Below are 24130 nucleotides of genomic sequence, written 5' to 3'. Positions count from 1 at the left end.
GATCCAAAGCAAAGATCAGACCAAAGGGATCTTGGCAAGATCCAGATGAAACGGAGGGCAGGATTCTTCGGATCCTAGACCAACTGCTGTAAAATCTACATTGGGTCACGCAAAAAAGGATCCTTTTCAGATCACCAGTGAGGAGAAACCTGGCTGGGCTCCCCTTAGGAACATTGCAAAAAGTGGTTCTGGGCTTAATGATTAACTTTATATATTGCTTGCCTGATGCGAGATAGCTGGTGTTATCTCTAGCTAGCTAGGAAAGATTTCTTAGCCCTTCCCTTCCTCGATAAGGTGTGACGCAACTTTCCCCCCTTAGACAACACACTGTTGGCAGCCTTTGGAGCCAGCCAGGACTCAAAAGCCCATATGCAGCACGCGGGCTGGCCTAGAAGTTCTAGGACCAGATGTGGTTTCTTCTCCAGAACAGGAGTCTCCAACCTTGGCCACTTTAAGACTTGTGGACTTCAACTCCCAGAATTCCACGAGTCCCAAAGTGGCTAAGGTTGGAGACCTCTGCTCCAGAAGACCAAAGGAGAAGAGAAGCGGAAGGAACAAACAAAAAATAAATAAATAAGACGGATTTGAAAGAATATGGAAGCTTGGCCTCATGAATGTTGAGATGGTGGCCGGGATCCCCTCTGGTAGATGGGTCTGGCCCCAACTGTAGATGTCCTCCAGCCTTGGAGAAGGTCCATGGATGAAGAGAAGTCCCATAATTGACAGGAGACTCATCCTAGCTTAACCGTCGCCAAGAAAGCACATCCCGATATATCTCCATTTCCATTCCTGTGTGGGTTTGAAGTAATTCTGGCTCTTATTCTATGACACAACGGGGGCTCCCTCCGTGGGCCTCCTCCCGCCATACTTCTTTAGGGTGCCTGCCAAACGCGGCAGTTTTGTTCACGTCCCATCTGGGCATCTCTTAAAATGGGAACGGAGATAAGCTTTGTTCACCGGACATCATTGTCTCTAATGGTAGGTTGAGTCATCTTTTTTAATTGCTCAAATGGGAACAAAACAGTAAGGGAGAGGATGTGAAACCTCCTTGCTTGTTCCCTTCTGGATCTGCGTGGGAAGACCGACAGCACACCCAGGAATGGCATCATTAAATTTCAGCTCTCTGCCCAGGATGGGTGCCTCGGAAAAGGAATGCCAACCGTTGGCAGAGACTGTCTTTAAATGCCCGAGATACTTTAAGGGCGATTTGGCTCATCCGAGGTCAAATTACAACCCACGGCAAGCTGATACCAAGCCCTTGAGTTCATGTTCCTTCTTCTGCGGCTGAAGAATCAGGTGTCAAAGAGGAAATGAGGTCGCCATGACGGAAACGAGGTTTTCACAACAAGGAAGTTTTGTCCGATGTAGAAACTAGCAAGACCAGCTCCGGCTTCTAAGGACGGATTCTGAAGGTCTCTTTGCTGGCTACGGTGACTTCATTGCAGCAATTCCAAACAAGTCCTGAGTCACTTCCTTTTTTCTTCTTTCTCCTTCCTGGGTTTGGACACTTGGGAAGTAGGTGGGGGAGAGACGGTGGGCGTTTGGCGTGAAAAAGCCTGTTTGGCAGAAGGTAATTCTTTGGAAACAGGATGCCCCAAGTGTGAAACTAACTAAACCCACAATCCAGCCGTTAAATAATACTCCAATCCAGGGGCTACCAATTTATACAAGTAAACAACAATCTAATCAAGAAACAGCATGCTAAAAAGCAGAGACATCACCCTGCCAAAAAAAGTGCGTATTGTCAAGGCTCTGGTTTTCCCAGTTGGAATGGATGGCTGGGAAAGATGGACCATAAGAAAGGCTGAGCGCCAAAGAATGGAGGCCTTTGAACTCTGGTGCTGGAGAAGCCTCCTGCGAGATCCCTTGGACCGCAAGGAGATCCAACCGGTCAGTTCTAGAGGAGGTCAACCCTGACTGCTCTTTAGAAGGCCAGATCCTGAAGAGGAAACTCAAATAATACTTTGGCCACCTAATGAGAAGGAAGGACTCCCTGGAGAAGAGCCGAATGCTGGGAAGGATGGAGGGCAAAAGAAGAAGGGGACGGCAGAGAACGAGGTGGCTGGATGGAGTCACTGAAGCAGTCAGCGTGAGCTTCAATGGACTCCAGAGGATGGTAGAGGACAGGAAGGCCTGGAGGAATGTGGTCCATGGGGTCGCGATGGGTCGGACACGACTTCGCAACTAACAACAATAAATCAAGGAACTGTCTTTTCCCACCGTTCAGGGCTGAGGGAGATGGAAGGTCAACAGATCTGGAAGACACCAGGAGAGCTTCTCCCCATGTAGGAAGTTTCCAAGGCTTCATCCGCAGGGAACATCGTGCTAAGCTGTTGGCACGCTGCCCTTGTTAAGCCTCGGAGCAAATTCATATTGACCTATTCTCTGCTATCTCGGTCAACTGATTAAACAAGGATACTGAAGATCAAACACGGACAGAGTCCACATCTCACATAACCTTTATCCGTGGCTCTCCCGTGAATCATCCTACAAGATAATTAAGCTGGTCACTGAATTGAGCTGGAGATAGATAGATAGATAGATAGATAGATAGATAGATAGATAGATAGATAGATAGATAGATAGATAGATGATAGATAGACAGACAGACAGATAGATAAATAGATAATAGATGATAGATAGATAGATAAATATGAGATAGATAGATAGATAGATAGATAGATAGATAGATAGATAGATAGATAGATAATAGATAGATGATAGATAGATAGATAGATAGATAGATAGATAGATAGATAGATAGATAGATAGATAGATAGATAGATAGATAGATAGATAGATAGATAGATAGATAGATAGATAGATATAGATAGATAGATAGATAGATAGATAGATAGATAGATAGATAGATAGATAGATAGATAGATAGATGATAGATAAATATGATATAGATAGACAGACAGACAGACAGAGACAGATAAAGAGATAGATAGATGATGGAGGGAGGGAGGGAGAGAGAAAAAAAAGATAGAATTCTTTATTGGCCAAGTGTGATTGGACACGCAAGGAATTTATCTTTGGTGCATAAGCTCTCAGTGTACAGAAAAGAAAAGATACATTCATCAAGAATCATAAGGCACAACACTTAATGATAGTCATAGGGTACAAATAAGCAATCAGGAAACAATATCAATATAAATCGTAAGGATACAAACAACACAGTTACAGTCATAGAGTCATAAGTGGGAGGAGATGGGTGATGGGAACGATGAGAAGATTAATAGTGGTGCAGATTCAGTAAATAGTTTGACAGTGTTGATGGAATTATTTGTTTAGCAGAGTGATGGCCTTCGGGAAAAAACTGTTCTTGTGTCTAGTTGTTCTGGTGTGCAGTGCTCTGTAGCGTCGTTTTGAGGGTAGGAGTTGAAACAGTTTATGTCCAGGATGCGAGGGGTCTGTAAATATTTTCACGGCCCTGTTCTTGATTCGTGCAGTATACAGATCCTCAATGGAAGGCAGGTTGGTAGCCATTGTTTTTTTTCTGCAGTTCTAATTATCCTTTGAAGTCTGTGTCTGTCTTAATACACACACAGTATGCTGAAACAGAAACTAGCTGTGGCTTAAGTCTACGCACGCTGACTCACAACAACAACAGCAGCAACAACAATAATAATAGTTGTGTTGGGTACAACCCCAAAACATCTGGAACATCACTTAAACACCATCCTAGTTCCTTGTTTGAGGCCTGGCAAAGTAACAGAATCACAGATCTAGAAAGGGACCTTGGAGGGTCTTCTAGTCCAACCCCCTTCTCAGGCAAGAGACCCTATAGCATATCGGAATAACAAAATCGCAGAACTGGAAGGGACCTTGGAGGTCTTCTAGTCCAGCCCCCTGCTCAAGCAGGAGACCCCATCCCATTTCAGAGAGCTTCACTAATGAAGCTGGGTGAGGAAGCCGCCTCCAACTCCCCAGATCTTTTAAGAGTCTTCTCCCGACAATTATTGGCTTCCACGTGCAACCAACGATGGCATGACAAGAATGTGGACGGAGGCTTGCGAGGGTGTGCTGCTCGCCCACTTGCTAACCTCACACTCGGGGTTGGGCAGAGTTGCGCATTTCACCTGATCCGCTTTACGTCAGCCCAAGACAGCTGCCTTCGAAAAATTGCACAACTGGCTGGAACAACTGGCTTGCATCGCTCCGCACGTGAGAATCACGAGGTTTTTCCCCGGAATCGCCCACTCGGTTGGTATTCCTAGTAACTGCCGAAGAAGAAAAGAAACTTTTTGATTTCCCAAAGCAGACAAACCCACAAAGCGCAGGGCGTGAAATTATGACCTACTCTTTGAGAACCAGGGTCAAATGCATCCCAGTTCTCTCCTTCGTACTTTTGATGAGCTGGCAGCCTTGCAAGGAAAACCTTTTCTCCTCCCACCTCAGCAAAAAAAACAAAAACAAAAATCCTAATTAAGAATTTAGCATCCCAGGCCAAGGGGAGAGCGCAGAACAGCCAGAAGGTGCTAAATTTATTGTGGTGAGCAGGAAGTGGTGATGCTCCGTCAAGAATCCTCCTCCTTTTCAAAGTCCTTTTTAAGCCGTAGCTTCGTGAGATGCTACCAGCAAGGTGTTCTCCTAAAATGGGAAGATCGGCAAATATCTTTTGTGCTGTTTTTTTTTTCTTGCAAGGTCTGGGCCAGGCTGACCTGGATCCACGATTTCTCTTGAGTGCAAGTCACGAATGCAAAGAAATCAATGTTTTTTCCACTGTCCGTTGTGTAAGTTCAAACAATTGCTCCATGAATAGTTGTAGGTTGAGAACTAACTGCCTGTAGATTTATTTTTTTTCTTTCAGGAAAGACACACGGAATTTGGGTATTGGCGGGGGTGGGTGGGTGGTCCTGGTAGCAATTGGTCCCCACCTACCCCTATTGTCTTGCAAAGACAAAAGTTGTCCAGGGTTTTCCAGGGTTTTTTTTGAGCCTGCAAAGAAAGCGATTTGGGAGTTTTCTCCGGAGTGAAACTCAAAAATGTTTGTTTATTGCTTTTTGTGTTTCCTGTTGAGAGGTGCAATACAATGGTCTCCCCATTCAGGCATACAAAGAGGCAGGAAGGGAGGGGAGAGAGGGAAAAAATCCGGGCGAGGTGGGAGGTGTCGGTCCATTCTTGGTGGACCAAAAACCAAGCAGGCATTCCAAGAAAATGGCTCGCTGCAAATTCAAGCCATGCAAGGTGGCTTGTTTTGGGCCAAGATTCCTAGTGGGGAAAATTGCAAGAGTTGCAACCTAGAACTAAGGAGAAACTTTTCCCGAGAGTGAGAATAATTAATCCGCGGAATTACTTGCCTCCAGATTGGGGGTGTTGATTTATTTTGTCAAGTACATATTAAATAATATATATACAAGTATAAGCATGAATTGAATACATAAAATGAATACAATTAAAGGGAACATTAGGACAGGGATGGTAGGCACGCCGGGGCTCTTATGCATGCCCCCTTACAGACCTCTTAGGAATGGGGGGAGTCAACAGTAGCCAGTGTGAGGTTAAAATTTTGGGGATTTTGGGATGAAACCACAGAGTCAGGTAGTGCATTCCAGGCATTGACCACTCTGTTGCTGAAGTCATATTTTCTGCAATCGAGTTTGGTGCGGTTCACCTTAAGTTTGCATCTGTTGTGTGCTTATGTATTGTTGTAGTTGAAGCTGAAGAATGTTCAGAAGACACCGATACAAAAATAAATGCAAGAAGACGAAGCTATCAACATTGTTTTCCGGCAAAGAGCCCAAACGCCATTGCTGGTCTTTTAAGCTTATGGGAGGGGCCAATCATCTCTTGGCCTTACTCCTGAGTTGTCCTTTGTGCTTGAGCTGCTCTTGCCTTCTGGCAGCTCTTCTCATGCGTGCATTAGGAACAGGCTCCTCCTGTTCCTCTGCCTCACTACTGTCAGCCTCTGGAGTCTGCGGACCATAACACTCTCCTGGGGAATTGCAACTTGGAAAATAAAACAAAAATCCCAAAATACTGGAGGGGGTGGGGGAGAGAGGGAAATGGAGAAACCCCTCCCCCCATAAGCTGCAGATGTTCCTCAGGCATCCCTGACATGTGGGCCAAAATCTAGCAAGGTGTGCCGGAAGCGAATCCTGGGATTTGCAAATTTTTTTAATATTTTTTTTTTCTGTTAGTCTTGAAAGGCTTTGCAGGTTCCAAGAGACGTTCAAAAGCGGCTCCCCCCACCCCCCCTCCACAAGTTTAACTTCCTCGGTTCAGCTGGAATCCGAGCACTTGTGGAATCTCAATGAACAGACCCACAATGGGGCTCTGTGCGAAAGGAGGTCAGCCACCCACCCACCCCTCCCGTGAATGGCCTACGCAGTCTATAGAAGCAGCTAACCATCCTAGCCAAGCTCCAGTGCGGCTGGATTAAAATCTGCAGGTTGCGTTGACTGAATGTGGGAACGCGCACAGTAATCCAATCTTGTCGTTTTGGAAATTACAGTCCCGGCCGTCCTGTGCTACGACCGTTGAGCCCGAAATTCCTAATCGCTACGGGAATCCCTGAAGTGAGCTTTGCCCCGCTTTACGACCTCACTGAAAGTCAACTTTTTTTCCCCCAGTGCCGTCGTAACGTCGAACGGCACTGAAACGAGCCGTCACTCAGCTCGGTCACTCAGCTCGGTCACTCAGCGAGCTGTTGTAAGTCGAGGACTACCTACCAACTTAACGACCCGCGTAACGTTTAAAAAGTTACGCGGGATCAAAGGAAGGGGAGGGCGTGTGGGGATATGTTTCGAGTTACGCGTGAAACTAATAACGGCCGGGAATAACCCACTACATAAAAGAAAAGGAAATTTAAAGAAAGTGCTGGAAGGAATATTGGACTTCGTTTCACCTCGATGGTCTCTTGTTTTCCCACACAGGCGATCAGCATCAGCAAAGCCATCAACACTTTGGAAGTCCCTGTGAAGGAGAAGCACGCTCGGAGTATCCTTCCACCCTGTAGGTCTCTTTCTCGCTTGACGTCCCCGAAGTTTTGTGGTGTTTTTTTTTTCATTCAGCTGGTGTTGTTGGCAGGGAGCCTCTGGGGCCAGTTTGCAAAATAGTTATAAAAACAAGCGAGCAAACAGGGCGGAGGGGAGAAAAAGTTTTCTGCCTCCAGGAGTCTACGGGTTCAACTTACGCCATGCAAACAGGGTCAGGAGATAAATAAAAACAGTATTTTATCCAGCAACGAAACTATTAAACCAAACTGGCTTTTCTCTTTCTCTCTCTCTCTCTCTCTCTCTCTAGCCATCCATCCCCTTTCTTTCCCTCTCTGGCCATCTCTGTCCTATCCTTGTTTTCCTATCCATCCATCCATTTGCAGACAGATAAACAGAGAGATAATAGATATAGGTAGTTGATAGATGGAGAGGGAGAGACGGGCAGAGAAAGAGAATGGATAGATGGAGAAAAGGACGGATGGATGGAGAAAGATGGATGGATGGGTAGGTAGGTAAGTATATATATATATATATTCTGATAGATGGAGAGAAAGATGGGCAGAGAAAGAGAATGGATGGATGGATGGACAAAGGAGATGTTTGGATGGATGGATGGGTAGGTAGGTAGATATATATAAGCTGATGGAGAGAGAGAGAGATGGAGAAAGATAGATGGATGGATGGATACGTATAGTAGGTAGATAAGTATATATATATTCTGATAGAAGGAGAGAGAGATGGACAGAAAGAGAATGGATGGACAAAAGTAGGTAGGAAGGTAGGATAGATGGATGGATGGGTAAGTAGTTAGGAAGGTATATATATATATATATATATATATATATATATATATAAATATATATATATATATATATATATATATATATATATATAAGCTGATGGAGAGAGAGAGAGATGGATGGATGGAGAAAGATGGATGGATGAATAGGTGCAGTAGATAGGTAAGTATATATATATTCTGATAGATGGAAAGAGATAGATAGAGAAAGAGAATAGATGGATGGACAAAGGTGATGGATGGATGGATGGGTAGGTAGGAAGGTAGATATAGATATAGATATAAGCTGATGGAGCCAGAGGTGGTATTTGCCGGTTCTCCAAACAGCTCAAAATTTCCGCTACCGGTTCTCCAGAACCTGTCAGAACCTGCTGGATTTCATCCTTGATTTCACCCAAATCGTTTCACCCGATCGTTGGTCTTGGCAAAATAAGGACCGTGTGTCCCAAATCGAACGTGAACCTTAACTTGTGCGAAGGAATTATTCTAGGGACCCATCATGAGAAAGGTGCGTTTACTTTCTGGTCGTATGCCATCGGTCTCCCACTGCCCAGCAGTGCCATCCTGAGCTGGAAGTTCTGCCACGTTCTTCACAAAGTTCTCAGAGATGGCCACCCAAACGTAAGTTCCTTGACCTTCCTCCCCTTTCAGCTGTGACTCACAGAATCCCATTGCCTTTCGTCCCAAAACTGCATATTTTGCATTTTTGAGAAGTCCAGTTCTAAGTTCTCTGTGGTTGATTGGTTTCTTCTAACGACCTGTTCATTTCTTCTAGGTTCTCCAGGACTGTCAGCGGTATCGAAGTAACCTTCGAGAAACGGGAGATCTTTGGGTGAGTTCCAGATCTCTTCTGCCTCTTTGAGAGCATTTAGATGTTAAATCGGTTTAGGAGACTAAGCTCAGACCTTTGCCAAACTAAAGAGCAAGGCTGGGGGAAACTAATCAAGGAGAGAACCTTGATACGGTATAGGTGGTACCTCGCTCAATAGTAGTACCTGTGAGAGGGATCTTGGAGTCCTAGTGGACAACCATTTAGATATGAGCCAGCAGTTTGCAGCAGCTGCCAAAAAAGCCAACACAGTTCTGGGCTGCATCAACAGAGGGATAGAATCAAGATCACGTGAAGTGTTAATACCACTTTATAAGGCCTTGGTAAGGCCACACTTGGAATACTTGCATTCAGTTTTGGTCGCCACGAAAGAGTGCAGAGAAGAGCAACGAAGGTGATTAGGGGACTGGAGGCTAAAACATATAAAGAACGGTTGCAGGAACTGGGTTTGTCTAGTTTAATGAAAAGAAGAACTAGGGGAGACATGATAACAGTCTTCCAATATTTGAGGGGCTGCCCCAAAGAAGAGGGAGTCAAGCTATTCTCCAAAGCACCTGAAGGCAGGAGAAGAAGCAATGGGTGGAAACTAATCAAGGAGAGAAGCAACTTAGAACTAAGGAGAAATTTCCTGACAGTGAGAACAATTAACCAGTGGAACAACTTGCCTCCAGAAGTTGTTAGTGCTCCAACACTGGAAGTTTTTAAGAGGAGATTGGACAAACATTTGTCTGAAGTGGTGTAGGGTTTCCTGCCTAAGCAGGGGGTTGGACTAGAAGACCTCCAAGGTCCCTTCCGACTCTGTTCTTTTATTCTAATTCTGGGAGTTGAAATCCTCAGAGCTTGAAGTTGCAAAGTTGAGACACACAAAACATCCTGGTCAGCTAGGAGAACAAACTAGAACTTCCTTGAGTGCAGAGAAGGAGTTGTCAAAACACCGCATGGAAACAAGATACATTTTTGGAATCAGATGCATTTGTGGTTTTCCTTTTGCAGGGCCATCTGCACGATCGTTACGGCCAGTTGGTGAAAATTTACACCAAGCTTTTGCTGACCAAAATCTCCTTCCACGTAAAGGTAAATCTCTTCCGAGAGATCCTGATTCTCACCGTAAAGTTAGACTGAGTTTTGCAGGGTGGGCTAAAGAAAGTGAGATACGGCTCCCTCTTATACAGGCAAGCTTTGGCTTGCGACCAAATTTCTGCTGCTAAGCAAAACAGTTGTTAAGTGCCTCATTTTACGACGGTCCTTGCCACAGCTGTTAAATGAACCGGTGCAGTTGTTCAGATAGTAACACCTTTACTAAGAGAATCTGGCTTCTCTCTTGACTTTGCTGGTCATAAGGTCACTGTTGTGGTCCGCCAGCAGCCTGCGGAGCTGGCAACGGAGTCGGGCAGCGATGAGGCTGAGGAAGAGCTTGGGCCAGTCCTGGAGGCTTGGGAAGGCCCAGATGAGGACTCTGCGTCGGAGGCAGAGGTGGGGCCAGGGCCATCGGGGAGTGATGTGTGGATTCCGGAGCCTCCAGAGGCTGACAGTAGTGAGGCAGAGGAACAGGAGGAGCCTGTTCCTAATGCAGGCATGAGAAGAGCAGCTAAAGTAAAGAGGATGAGGAGGGAGTAGGGCCAAGAGATGATTGGCCCCTCCCATAAGGCTTAAAAGACCAGCAACAGCGTTTGGGCTCTTTGCTGGAAAGCAGCGTTGATAGCCTTGCTCCTTGTCTTGCTGCATTTATTTCTTGTCGGCATCTTCTGCTTTTGAACTTTTGCCAAGAAAAGCCTTTGGCAGTTTGCCTAATTAGACCAAGGACTGAAGAATTGCGTTATGAAGAATTTGTTTTGATTTAGTTTGGACGACGCTGAGAATGAGTTTAATTCTCAGCTGTTCTAATAAAATCTGTTTTTGAACTGATCGCGTTTAATACTACCTACTTGGGCCTGGGTCACAACAGTCCCAAAAGAGGATCATGAGACCCTTGCGGACGTGGCCACTGTCATAAGTACATGCCAGTTGTCTGAGTGTCTGAATTTCGATCACAGGGATGCGGCAATGGTCATCAATATGAAAATATTCCATGTCACTTTTGTTGTTTGTTTGCTGTTGTTGTAACTTCGAGCCGTCACCAAACGAACGGCTGTAAGTTGAGGGCTACCTATAGACCGCCCCTCTTTCCATGAAGTGCCCACAAGGTTTGCAAAAAAAGCAGAATATTCTACCAGATGACAATTGTTTAATTCTTTTTTTTTTCCCTCTGTAGCATCCTCAATTCCCTCCTGGGCTTGAAGTCACCGACGAGGTGCTAGAAAAAGCTGCTGGGACAGATGTGAATAACATGTAAGTGGGTCTCCCATCGCCAGGGTTCTGTCGTGTCCCACTCCTCCTCTGACGGCCGGGTCTGGGAAGTCTGTATCAAGCGTGGCCACGAAGCCTCTGCAGCTTTGCCAAATTCCTGTCAGAGTTCTCAGGGCAGGCAGGAATCCAAGGTGTGACTTCAGCAACCAGATGAGACTTTGCCTGACTCAAGGAATGCCAAAAAGCAGATCCTTTATATAGGCCATGGGGTGTGGCTCCATGACTCAGCACTTATCCAGGCCTGCCCCTCCCTTCCTTTTGCTGACGTCGCCTCTCCATTCTCCGGAAGCGGGGATCCGTCCACTGTGACTTTCCGTCCTCCTGATCTGCTGCCGGCAATTCTAGCATGTGGCTGGCTTCGTGCTCACACGCTGTAGGAGGGAGGTTTGTTTGCTCAGTCTGTCCGGGCATGGTGCCAGGGCTGGGGGCTGGAGGCATGCCAGGCCATTCTTCTTCACTATCAGTCTCTGGCTCAGATAGCAGGAGATGGGAGGGGCCCGGCTGAGGAGAGGAGGGCGGGCGAGGCACAACAGGTTCCTTGGGATTTTTTCCGGAAAACCGATAGCGGCTGCTTTTGGTCCCTGATGTTACGGTGGCATCCCAGGAGTGAAATGGAAGAGATCCCCCAAAGACCTTTGGCTTTGTAGCTGTAATATTTAACTCCTCCTTCTGGGTCAGAATGCTGATCGGTGGGAAACTGTGCTTCCTGGCTTAAATTTGGGGTTGGGTTCGTCTTTCCAGGCCTAAATCACGGTCTGGTTTTGGTGGTCTCTCTCAAGATGCAGGGACGCAGTGGCTCAGTGTTTAAGACGCTGAGCTTGTCCATCAGAAGGTCGGCAGTGCAGCGGTTTGAATCCCGAGTGCTGCCGCGTAACAGGGTGAGCTCCCGTGACTTGTCCCAGCTTTTGCCAACCTAGCAGTTCGAAAGCAGGTAAAAAAGTTCCCGACTCTAGCGGGCGGTGCTCATCTCTGTTTCAAAGCCGAAGAGCCAGCGCTGTCCGAAGACATCTCTGTGGTCATATGGCCGGCATGACTCAACGCCAAAGGCACACGGAACTCTGTTCCCTTCCCACCAAAGGTGGTCCCTATTTTTTCTACTTGCATTTTTTTACCTGCTTTCGAACTGCTAGGTTGGCAGAAGCTGGGACAAGTCACGGGAGCTCACCCCGTTACGCGGCGCTAGGGATTCGAACCGCCGAAGTATCGACTTTTCGATCAGCAAGCTCAGCTTCTTAGCTACTGAGCCACCACATCCCAATCCCCAAATTTCTTATCGGAGACCTGGCCCTTTCTATAGGAAGAGAAATTGATCTGTTCTCGATTTAAATCCTTCTCTGCAGCTTCCAGCTCACGGTTGAGATGTTCGACTACATGGATTGCGAACTCAAGTTATCAGATTCAGGTAAACTGTGCTGAGCTTCCATGCTCTGTCTCCTTTCGCTTTTTCTTTCCTTTTTCTTTTTTCTTTCCCCCCCCCTCCACTCGGGGCCATTTTTCAACCTAAGCGGAGACGTGGGTGAGGTTGCCAAGTTTTCTTTTTTTTTAAATGGGCTGAACAGAAGCTTTGTCTGCAGAAGTTGGCAAGCGAGGTTTGCCTTTCACAATCGCCCCCTGCTCGGATCGATCCGTCACACTGAATGCACAATGTCACACACACAAAAAAAACCACACCACCCAGCGGTTTTGCAGCCCGTTTGCAATAATTTATCATCGCACCTTGCAAGAGGAGCCCCTCCCAGAGTCTTTGATTAAATAAAATAAAATATGTGAGCCTCAAACAAATAGAGAGAACATGTTGGGCGAGGATGGTACGGGTTTGCAAACCCGTGGAAATCCTACAGATCGTCAAGATGGAGACATCGGTGGTTTGGTTTTTTTAAAAAAAAAAAACAGCACCCACACCCCCAAGAGTTACCAGCCGCACAAGTTTGCATCTGCAAAGCTCTCGTAAATGCAATCCCGAATTTTGCATTTCTGCCCGGAACGATTGTTGACTTTGGCGAGCCCCTCCTATCCCTCCTGCTTTTTGTAAGCTTCCTTTGTGCAAAGCATCAGATAACGCCGATGTCTGACGTTGAGCCGTGCTTCTTTTTCCTTGCCAAGTCCTGGGGTATCACCTGACCTTGGACTGGCCTCCCTGCGGGGCGCAGAAATACATGCTCCGAGTTAATGACCAACCTGTTATAACCAGGGGCAGCATCTCGCTTAAGCCAACCACGTTGCAGCCGAAGTGAGCGAAGGGAGTTTCTTAGCAATAGGAAAACTGCTCAACGCTCGAATTCGTTAAATGCTATGGCTATTACGGTTCTGGAACCTGGATTTTTTTTTTTTTTTTTGTTTTAAACCTGCAGAGGTTTTGCGAGATTTAAACCTGCAGAGGTTTTGTGAGATTCAGGCTCTGCCTGACAGCTGGATCCACAAATCCATCGGCAAAATCTTGGCTGCAGCATTGGCCGCCTCCCAGTTGGGGAAACTGTGCCTCTGAAAATGAAAATTTTGAATGATTTTGGAGAATGCGGGGGAGAAGATTAAACCTTCAGTGTTGTACAGGTTGCAAAAAAAAAAAAAGTGGTGGGATGACCTTAGGTTAGTCTTCCTCTCTTAGCAGGCTCAACCTGCCTCGTAGTCTTCTCGTAGTCCTTGCCTTCTGCACACGTGCTTTGCTCGTGCACGTAGCTTGCACACATGCGCACAGCTTGAAAATGAGCCTAAATAGGACGGCATAGCGCCACAGGTTCGCTACTACCGGCTCGCTTGAACCGGCTGAATTACCACCTCTGCTCGTAGGGTTGTTGTTGTGGGAAAAGGAGTGGATTGATTATATTCAAAATAAGTATCAGATAAAAAAATATCGAATAGCATATGAGTAAATTTAGGAAATATTTTGTATTAGATATATTTTTGAAGGAGAGGGGAATTGAGAGTGTGATTATGTGTGGAGTGACTAGAGATTATAATTTAGGATTTATTTTGGATTATGATTGTTAGTTTTGATACCCTGCATTTTGTTCCGGGAAGTCGGGGTGGCGGGGTAAGGGGGAGGGGAATTGGGGGGGGGGTTGAAGGTAGAGGATGGAGTGATGGTTAATATACAGGGATTATTGAAGATGTATAAATATAATTAATGTAGGGTCGGGTCTGCCCAGCTACCATTTTAGAATGGTGGGGAGGGAGAAAGGAGGAGAGAGTAGGAGGTAGAAAAGAGGAGAAGAGGGGGAGAAGAGGGAGAAGAGGAAGGAAGAGGGGTAGAAGAGGGAGAAGGAAGGTGTAGGGTGGAGGGAGGAGAGGATGTAGATAAGAGAAGGGGAGGAAGCTCTGGAAAGTAGAAGAAGGTAGAAGAGGGAAGAGAGTTAAAAGGAGGGGGTGGTGACTGGGCAAGCCCGACTAATTGTATATGACTGTACATTGGATGAGTTGTTGGATATGATTGTAAAAATAAAACTTTTTTACAAAAAAAAAAAAAAAGAGGAAAGAGTATTATAGATGTTCGCCGCCCTGAGTTACTTATTAAAAAAATAAAGAAAGGCAGGATAAATATGTATGTATAATTCATGAGCTTCTGGCGTTGATGATCATCGTACCTTAACCTCCACAAGTTTGATCGGACAACCGTTTTGTCTGGAGTGGCATAGGCTGGGGGGTCAGACTAGAAGGCCTCCAAGGTCCCTTCCAATTTCTCTGTTATCCTGTTCGGTGTGGTTGATTGGTGATGCAAAGGGGCATCCCTGAGGCCTTTGCTTCCATATCCATGCTGGCTAGGGGATTCTGAGAGTTGAGGACCCACCCATGTTGACTGGGGAATTCCGGGAGTTGAAGTCCACGCATCGTAAAGTCGCTGAAGGATGGAGGGTAACTTCTCTCTCTCTCTCTCTCTCTCTCTCTCTCTGCTTGTAGTCCTCCGGCAGCTCAACACCTCCATGGCCATCTCCCAGATGTCGGCCGTTCAGTGCCGGTTGGCCCCCCTCATCCAGGTGATCCAAGATTGCAGTCACCTGTATCATTACACCGTAAAGTTGATGTTCAACCTCCATTCGTGTAAGTGGCTCTTCAGAGCATCCCAGTTCTGGTGCTGGCTGCAAGGGGGGTGGGGGGAGAGGGAGCAGCTCTCGCATCCGGGATCTGTCTGGGATCAAAACATCCTGGATTCCGACATAGGCAGGAAAAACAGAACATTGGGTCTCTCTAGCTGGAGAAAATAAACCGGTGCTTGTCAATCTTAGCAACTTTAAGAATAAAACAGTGCTTGTCAGTTTTAGCAACTTTATGAATAAACCAGTACTTGTCCAGCTTTGCAACTTTAAGATGGGTGGCTTCCATCTCCTGGCATGGCTTGCTGGGGAATTCTGGGAGTTGAGGTCCACCCAACTTAAAGTTCCCACGGTTGAGAAACACCGGAATAGGCCTTCCAAAGCATCAAGAGAAACTTAACCAAAACGAAGCGCAAAAGTTTGCAATGGTTCAGGACACGTTCCGACGAATCTTTCCCGCCGCTTATCCTGCTTCTCTGCCTCTCCCCACTCGTCATTCGGTCACGTGGAAATTGACCTGAATCGATCGACAAAACGGGGGAAGGGTGTTCTAGGAGAGATCTGCTGGGATCTGTGGCTTCCGAAGATTTAAGACTCCCAGGGGGGTGTCCGGTTTGTTTTGCAGACTGCTGGGTGCGAAAGGAGAAGTTGGAGAAGACGCCCGCATGGGAGTTGAAGCTACTCCCCTGCGCATCCTGGCGTGTCCCAGGATCCTTTGCAGAGCGAGCAGCGGTTGCTGCCTGACTCGGCTGGGTACGGGGGGGGGGAGTGTGCCCCGAAGGCAGGAAAGTTTGCAGAGAACGAGGTTGCATGGCCGGGTTGGAATCGGGCCTGCAATCACAACACAGGCGCCCTTTTAAAAACAACCCTGGCAGTGCCAGCCGGAGACCCCCTGGGGGGACATTCCAGCTCCGTTTGATGACTCAACGGCTTGCAGCTCTTCCGTGGAGCCAGAGCAGGATTTAAACCGATGCATCCTTTCAAAGGATTTGCTTAAGTTGGAGGGGATTTGCTCGGATACCCTGTTTCTCTAAATGCTTCCCTGAAATGCTGCTAATGGGCGAAGAGGGAAGCTTGGAAAGAGTCGGGGTTTTTTAACTTTTAAAAGCATTTTTTCTACAACCTCTTCGGACGAAGAGGTTGTAAAAAAATGCTTTTAAAAGGCTCTTGACGATCCCAGCTGAGCCGCGCGATCATCAGAGGCTTTTTTTTTTTTTACTTTTAAAAGCATTTTTTTCAGCCGAAGAAAAAATGCTTTTAAAAGTTAAAAAAAAAAAAAAAACCTCTGATGATTGTGCGGCTCAGCTCGGCATGGGCGGGGGAGGGCAGGGATTTTTGCTACCAGTTCTCCAAACCATCCGCCGCCATCGCTACCGGATCGGGCGATTCGGTCTGAACCGGGAGCATTTCAAAAGGCAGGTGTGCGGAACGCAGGTGTGCGCATGTGAATTGGGAGGGCGCGTGCACGGGAAGCTCGCCAGCATGTGCATGGCGAACTGGAAGCAACAAAATGTGAAACTCACTGCTTGGTCAGATCTGAAGAAGCTTCTTGGATGAGAAGCGAAGCAACTTCAAAAGAAAGATCCTGAAAAGGTTTTCCTTTTGAGGATGTCGCAGGCCCCGAAACCCAGTTTTTTAAATCGGCCTGGATGGCTTATTTGGAAAAAAAATAGTAGTTTGCTTCCCCCCCCCCCATCTCTGATTAAAAATGACCCTTCGATGTTTCTGACACTTCCTTCTTATCCTTTTGCTTCTTGCTTGCTCAGGTTTGCCAGCCGATACCTTGCAAGGCCACCGAGACAGGTTCCACGAACAGTTTTGCAGGTAACGATATTCTTGGCGTGTCGTGTGTTGTGTGTTGTGAAACACCAGAACCTCCAAACTGCTGCATTAGGTATTCCTGGAGATGGTATCTAGCCGGTTCGGATCGGTTCGGGCGAACCGGTAGTGGCGACCTGTGGATGGCGCACACTCACATTTCCGGTGCTGGGCGAACTAGTTGCTAGAATATATGAAACCCACCTCTGGGTATTCCCTAGCGCGGTGACAGCTAACCTTTTTGCTGTCGCGTGCCAAAAGCGGAGATTGCGGGGGGTGGTGTGGTGTCGCGGGCACGCGTGCCCACATCCATAATTCAATGCGCCCCGCCCTCCCATGCATGCAACCCTCTCGTGTTCCCTCCCGCTTTTGGCACGCGATGGGCCGGTAGACCTGTTTTTCGGGGGGCCCCCCAGAGACCCTCCAGAGGCTGGAAAGGGCCCGTTTCCCGACTTCCGGTGGGACCGGAAAACCCAAAAATCAGCTAGCTGGAGCTGAACTAGGGCAACACTCACGTGCCCACCGATATAGCTCCGCATGCCACCTGTGGGACATACGCCATAGGTTCACCATCACAGCCCTAGCATGTAATCGAATCGTGCCATGGCGGTTGTTTCTTTATTTTTTAAAGTAACGAAAATATACTGCAAGAATGTTGTGCGAATTGGGTTCCCTAAGAATCCTCTCTTAAAAGGACATCCCGTTATATAACTTTTTAAAAAAAATGCACAGAAACATAGACAGGAACTGCTTATCAGACCAGATTTCTAAGATCATGAGGCCTAGAAACTTGGCTGGTTTTATTCAACGCTGCACTCTGGATTAAGCCGGTTTATAGATGGGTGTTCGAAGAGAGACGATGAGTGTTGGCTACAGTCAGGATAGTTTTGTGAGTTAGGTTAACCTCTAAAAAGAAATAGCACAGTGAGAACTTTGCTAGATTCTTGTATTTTTCAATTCCCTTTCTGTTCTGCTCCTTTAGGGAGAACAAAGGGCTGTAAATAAAATAAAATGCTTAACTGCACCAAGTAGTAAGGATTTGACATTTTCCTGCCGTTTTCTCTTTGCAGCCTGCAGAGCTTCTTCAAAAGGGCATCGGACATGCTGTACTTCAAGCGTCTCATCCAAATTCCACGGCTGCCCGAGGTATCCTCTATTTTTCCTGCTAGAAACAGGGACGAACGTCCTTAATACAACCGGTATCTCTGCCTGCAGACATGCATGTGTGAAAGAGAAGCCAAGCAAGGGGTTTAAGGGAGGAAGGCTGCCGGCTTCCCCCCCCTGCAGGGTTGTCTGAATGGGGAGCCAATCCTGATAACATTGATGGATCAGTGGGGAAGGATATTCGGATGGATATGAGTTCCTTCCGAATGGAGGCGAATATACGTGTCCCAGGATAATGTTGGAGGATCTAATCTGGGTCGGTCAATGGGACCAGAAGTTTTGTCTTCCGAGCTTTTGGATTCGTGCCTGAGCTCATCTTCAGGGAACTTCTCTCTAACAGAGTGTGTGCTGTTCTGTGTGTGGTACTTATAATGCCTGTTGCGTGTGGCTTTTTAGAAGTTGATTGGGGTGTGTTGGTGGCTGGCTTTTAAGGTGTTTCTGCTACCCAGTCTTCACCTTCTAAGTACTTGATAGTCTGGTGGCAAATCAGCGGTCCTGTTGACTGATGAGAGGCCCGTTTCCCAGGCTGCAATCTCTTCCCTGGCTGTTTTTGTCCCTGCTCATCTAACAATCTTAGTAGCTGGCTGTTTTTGGCCCTGGTCGTCTAACAATCTTAGTAACTGGCTGTTTCTGTGCCTGCTTGTCCAACAATCTTAGTAGTTGGCTATTTTTGTCCCTGCTTGTCCAACAATCTTAATAGCTAGCTGTTTTTGTCCCTGCTCGTCCAACAATCTTAATAGCTGGCTGTTTTTGTCCCTGCTCGTCCAACAATCTTAGTAGCTGGCTGTTTTTGTCCCTGCTCGTCCAACAATCTTAGTAGCTGGCTATTTTTGTCCCTGCTCGTCCAACAATCTTAGTAGCTGGCTATTTTTGTCCCTGCTCGTCCAACAATCTTAGTAACTGCAAAATTGAATGTACTTGTTCACTGCAATGTGAGACTACCAATGAGTTTGGGTCTCCTTCCTCCCACAGAACCCCCCAAATTTCCTGAGGGCGTCCGCCCTGGCTGAGCACGTCAAGCCGGTGGTGGTCATTCCGGAAGAAGCCCCCGAAGACGAGGAGCCGGAAAACCTGATTGAGATCAGCTCAGCTCCATCGGTAGAGCAGCAGGTGAGATAATATAAGAATAGAATACAGCTGGAAGGGACCTTGGAGGTCTTCTAGTCCAGCCCCCTGCTCAATGCAGGTGTTCAGTCGGACCATTCAGAAGTGGATGACTATCCCTTTCCAGATGGGATTCAGCCCCATAGTTTTTTTTTCTTTTCCTTAGCTTTTGAAAGGCATAACCGTGTTTCTGAACAGGTGCAAAATTTTAACTCCCATAATTTTTCCTTTTTTTTTTTTGTAGAATGTGTCGGATATATTTGAGCAGACTTTCGGGCCGCCCAACGGACTAAAAGACGACAGGTATTTGACCAACAAAACCTAGGACACCTTGTAGTTAACAAAAGCAACCCGTAAGCTATCTAGTGCTTGGGATTCCCAAAAAAGTAAAAAACAATTAAAAAAAATGTTTTGGAGGGTTGGTGACAGAAGAAACCCAGGAAGAAGGCAGAATACGTATGTATGTAACAATCTTCTAAGATGATTGGTAATACATAATATTCAGCTTCATTCCTTTGACAGTCAAATGGCCCCGTGTTTCCCCAAAAATAAGACATCCCCTGATAATAAGCCTAATCGGGCTTTTGAGCACACGTGCTAAAATACCCCCTGACAATAAGCGCTCCCTGAAAATATTTAAACACATGCGCAGCCGGTCCCCACCATTTCCTCTTCTTTGGGTTAGAAGACAGAGATAGAAATCAGGTAAGACGGCAAGAGGAGCCCCGTCTTGCGCCACGTGCCCCAAAATAATAAGACCTCCCCGAAAATAAGGCCAAGCCCTTATTTCAGGATACAGAAAAATATAAGACGGTCTTATTTTCGGGAACTTTTTAGAGACAGGAGGGAGCATGGCTTCACGGAATTGCAGGATGTATAAATATGGTTTATACACAATAATACACCATAGTCTTACTAAACCAAACGAAATATACCGAAGCATCATCTTTTGTGAAAGACACTAGAAATCTAAGCAGGCTAGATGGGGAAAGTGGAGGCCGTCAAACCAACGCGAAACTTGAATTTTGCACACCATTAATGCGATGCGTTGCTTTTTTAAAAATCTTCAAGAGATCTGCAGATCGAAAACCTGAAGAAAGAAATTGAACTGCTTCAGACAGAGCTAGAGAAGATTAAGCTGGAGGTAAAGTCCGGATTTTTTGCACTCTGGTGAATTTTCCCCCTATTATTTTCAGAGCAAATTGCTGACTTTTGGGGTGCGTTCAGAAACCCGGTTTCATGGCTGTTGAATAGCCAAGAAGCCGTTACAGATAGAGATAATAGAAATAAAGATCCTAGAGAGGAAGTTGGGAGGCAAATTTAAAAAAGCATAGCAACTAAAGAGTATTCAGCCGTGTTCTGTCCCCCTCCTCAGTCCGGGAGACACGAGCGATGGCTTACTTAGCTGGCAGCTATCAGCTCTGGCAGCAAACTAGCGAGCGTCTGCCAAGTGTCTCTGTTATCTCTCTTGATGCCGATGAGTCAACCAGGAAACCAGGAACAAACAGGACTTCAACTCTAGTTCTCTCCCTCTAAGCAGTTGATTTGCTCGCCACGAAGTGGTATAGCAGCCCTTGCTGCTTTTATATCCTATGGGGTGTGGCTCCATGACTCAGCACTTCCTAGGCCTGCCCCACCCCTGCTTCTGTTGTTCCCACCTCTCCTGCCTACGAAACCTAGGGTCCAGCCAGACCTGATTGCCATCAGCTGGGTCTGGAGGCGTGGCCTGGGGGGGAAGAGTCAGGGGATGGAGGCCTTGTTATCTCCTCCACCTGGCCTGCCTCTCGCTCCTGGAGCTGAGCCAGAGGAGCCGGTGCTCCAGAGGTAAGTCCTGATGGCCCTTCCCCCTCACTTTCCGAGTCACTTTCTGGCAGGGGGCCCGGCTCGGGGAGCGCAGACACAACAAGCCGGTTCAATCGGGTTCAGGCGAAAAGGGAGGCTCTGCCCACCTGCCCGGAAAAAACTGGAAAGAACCCAGGAGGAAGGGGGAAATATGACTTTGATTGTGTCTGGGGGAAAAAGGGTGGTTTGTTTCCAGCTACCTGTTTTCTCTTCCCCCAGGCTCAAAGGTACATCACCCAGCTGAAGGCTCAGGTGAACAGCCTGGAGGCCGAGATGGAGGACCAGAGGAAGCAGAAACAGAAAGCCTTGGTGGACAACGAACAGCTCCGCGATGAACTGGAGAAGCTGCAGAGAGCCAAGTTTGAAGGCGACAAGAACCGAGGACTGTACTTGGAAGCAGAAAGTAAGTCAGGGAGTGTGTGGGGCGTATCTGTATCTTGAGCCTATCTACTTCTGGAGTGTTGGCTATTCCTGCCAAGCTTGGTGTCCTCTGCAAATTTGATGAGTTCCCCACCTATCTCCTCGTCCAAGTCATTTGAGCCTGGTCATCAATGCCTGGAGTGAGAACCCTGGGTGTCAAGCAATGGGGTTCCTTCAAATGATGATTTCATAGGGAGGCGAGAGTAATAGTGTGGCAATATCCTTCTCTTTTTCTTCAGAAAAAGCCAGTACCACCGAAATCCGGTATGCCAAGCTGAAGGAGAAGCACAACGAGTTAATCAACACACATGCGGAGCTTTTGAGAAAGGTAATGGTGCCCCTCTCTCGCCATGTTGGTTTTTATGACGCCACTGTGGTCATAGTTAAATGTCTCCCCTACTTCACTCAAGATCAGATGAGTTTTCGCCCAAGACTATAAAGTAAGAGCAGGAGAAAACCATGATTTGTCTCTTGCTTATGAGTCAGTCCCCCATCCCCAATATTATAAACCAGCGGTTCTCAACCTGTGGGTTGGGACCCCGTTGGGGGTCGAATGACGATTTGCCAGGGGTCACCTAAGACCATCGGAAATATGGGAAGTATACTTTGCGAGTCAAAGAATCGCGCTCCAATGGTTGACTCCACAAGCCAGCTGCAGGCTCTTCAAATCGCTAGCCGAATTCGGCTTCAGGCGCAATGAATTAAAAGAGAGAGAAATCTTTGCTCTGATGTCTCCCTCTCAAGCCAGCTGCAATCACTCCCAATCGCTAGCCTAATCTGGCTTCAGGCGCCATAAACTTAATAGGGGAGGAGTCTCCGCTTTAATGCCTCCGTCCTCAAGGCAATCGCAAGCAGTTCAGATCACTAGCCAATACGGCTTCAGGCGCGATAAATTCAAAACAAAAATAATTTTACGGTTGGGGTCGCCACATCGTGGGGAATTGTATTAAAGGGGTCGCAGCACTATAAAGGTTGAGAACCACTGTTATAAACCAAGGCTAAGAAGAAACTTTGATTTGTCTCTTGCTTGGCCAAATTCTTTCTTCTTCTCCATCCATCCACCCATCCTTCCTTCAACTCTGAATCTTTGCACCCAGAACGCAGATACTGCCAAACAGCTGACCGTCACCCAACAGAGCCAAGAAGAGGTCGCCCGGGTCAAGGAACAGCTGGCTTTCCAGATGGAGCAAGTCAAGCGAGAGTCAGAAATGAAGGTGTGTGTCAAGGGTTCCGAATAGCACCCCGAACAAAGGAAAACTCCGAGGTTTGGATTTCCTCAAAGTCACACTGTATTAGAGATACCATATCGGCACATCTGGGGAAACCCGAATCTGAAAGCTTCCGGGGTTTCCCCTACCCACAAAAGGAAAGTTCAAGTCCCTGCCCAACACCCACAAATCCATCACGTGGTCCAAATACAATATGGTCCCAACTGAACATGCCTCTCAGTTCCAGCCTGCCAGGTGCAGGGCACGACGGCCTTGACTTTCTAAGAAAGGAATGTTATTATAACTACCTATCACCCATGCGCCATACAATCCCCTCCTCCCAGTTTCCCACAGCAGTAAATGCGGCAGGCCTGAAGGCCTAGATTGAAAAGATGGCTTCCAGGTCTGACAGTGAGCCTCTCTTGGGAATGGGACACTTTGGGTCTTCTTCTTCTTTTGGACAAGGGTGCAGCTCCTTCTCTTGAAAAGTCCGGTTGCAAAACTGGTCACGGAACGTAGCTTTGACCCTGGGGTGAGATGGCTCCCCTGGAAACCCCATAATAGGCCCCGTCTCTTGGGTTTCATGCAGATGGAAGATCAGATGCTTCAGGTGGAACAGATGAAGAGAGCGATGGACTCCAAAGCGGAAGAACTGACTCAGCTTCAGCAGTCGCTCAGTCACTCTAAGCAGGTATTTGGCCGAAGGAGGAGATTGTAAAGTCTCTGGAGGATCCTGTCTCTCCATCCGTATCTGAATTTCAAGATATCTTTTTAAATATCATCACTGGTTTATAGTTTTCAGCACATAATGTGGCCTAGAATCATCATCATCGTTTAACTTGCGGGGTGGAGTCTGGGCATGTTCTGTCCCCCCTCGCCTCTGTCCGAGCGATGGCTTAATTAGCCGGCACTATCAGCTCTGGCAGCAAACGAGCGAGCGTCTGCCAAGTGTCTCTGTTATCTCCCTTGACGCCGATGAGTCACCCAGGAACAAACAGTACTTCAGCTCTTAGTTAAGCAGTTGATTTGCCTGCTACGAAGAGGCATAGCAGCCCTCGCTTGTTTTATATCCTGTGGGGGGTGGCTCCATGACTCAGCACTTCCTAGGCCTGCCCCACCCCTGCTTCTGTTGTTCCCGCCTGCCTACGAAACCTAGGGTCCAGCCAGGCCTGATTGCCATCAGCTGGATCTGGAGGCGTGGCCTGGGGGGGGAAAGAGTCAGGGGACGGAGGCCTCGTTATCTCCTCCACCTGGCCTGCCTCTGGCTCCTGGAGCTGAGCCAGGGAAGCCGGTGCCCCTGAGGTAAGTCCTGACGGCCCTTCCCCCTCACTTTCCAAGTCACTTTCTGGCAGCAGGCCTGGCTCGGGGGGCGCAGACACAACAGGGCAACTGAATGGAGCTAGCAGATTGTTTACTGGCCAGATGCCCTTCCTGTCGCCAGTATGGAGTTTTGTTCAGCAGACATATTCTCCTTGTGCCCAGAGAGAGAAATATCTACCTCTACCTAGGATCGAACTCACAGCCTCCTGATTGTGAGGCGAGAGCTACGTGTGGCCTGGAATAGCTAGACTTTCACCAAGTTTGCTTGGTTCGCCAGTTGCGTCCCTTCCTTGACCGGGATGCCTTAT

The 24130-nt window shown here is 47.3% G+C and overlaps 1 protein-coding gene across 1 annotated transcript in view; it reads left to right on the top strand.

Annotated features, from left to right (window-relative positions):
* The window catches only part of HIP1R (huntingtin interacting protein 1 related), a 47470-nt gene that overhangs the window by 5274 nt on the left and 18066 nt on the right, over positions 1–24130 (top strand). Inside the window, exons 2-17 of the mRNA XM_058158144.1 lie at positions 6882–6945; positions 8222–8364; positions 8519–8575; positions 9566–9646; positions 10824–10900; positions 12259–12320; positions 14813–14953; positions 16713–16770; positions 17835–17910; positions 18901–19038; positions 19277–19335; positions 20104–20176; positions 21094–21277; positions 21534–21622; positions 22392–22508; positions 23092–23193. Of these exons, the coding sequence (XP_058014127.1) occupies positions 6882–6945; positions 8222–8364; positions 8519–8575; positions 9566–9646; positions 10824–10900; positions 12259–12320; positions 14813–14953; positions 16713–16770; positions 17835–17910; positions 18901–19038; positions 19277–19335; positions 20104–20176; positions 21094–21277; positions 21534–21622; positions 22392–22508; positions 23092–23193 (1521 nt within the window). The remainder of the gene's footprint in view (positions 1–6881; positions 6946–8221; positions 8365–8518; positions 8576–9565; positions 9647–10823; positions 10901–12258; positions 12321–14812; positions 14954–16712; positions 16771–17834; positions 17911–18900; positions 19039–19276; positions 19336–20103; positions 20177–21093; positions 21278–21533; positions 21623–22391; positions 22509–23091; positions 23194–24130) is intronic.

The sequence above is a fragment of the Ahaetulla prasina genome, chromosome 15 (genome assembly GCF_028640845.1).
Source record: "Ahaetulla prasina isolate Xishuangbanna chromosome 15, ASM2864084v1, whole genome shotgun sequence".
Lineage (NCBI taxonomy): Eukaryota > Metazoa > Chordata > Lepidosauria > Squamata > Colubridae > Ahaetulla > Ahaetulla prasina.
This window is presented reverse-complemented; position numbering and strand designations above follow the sequence as displayed.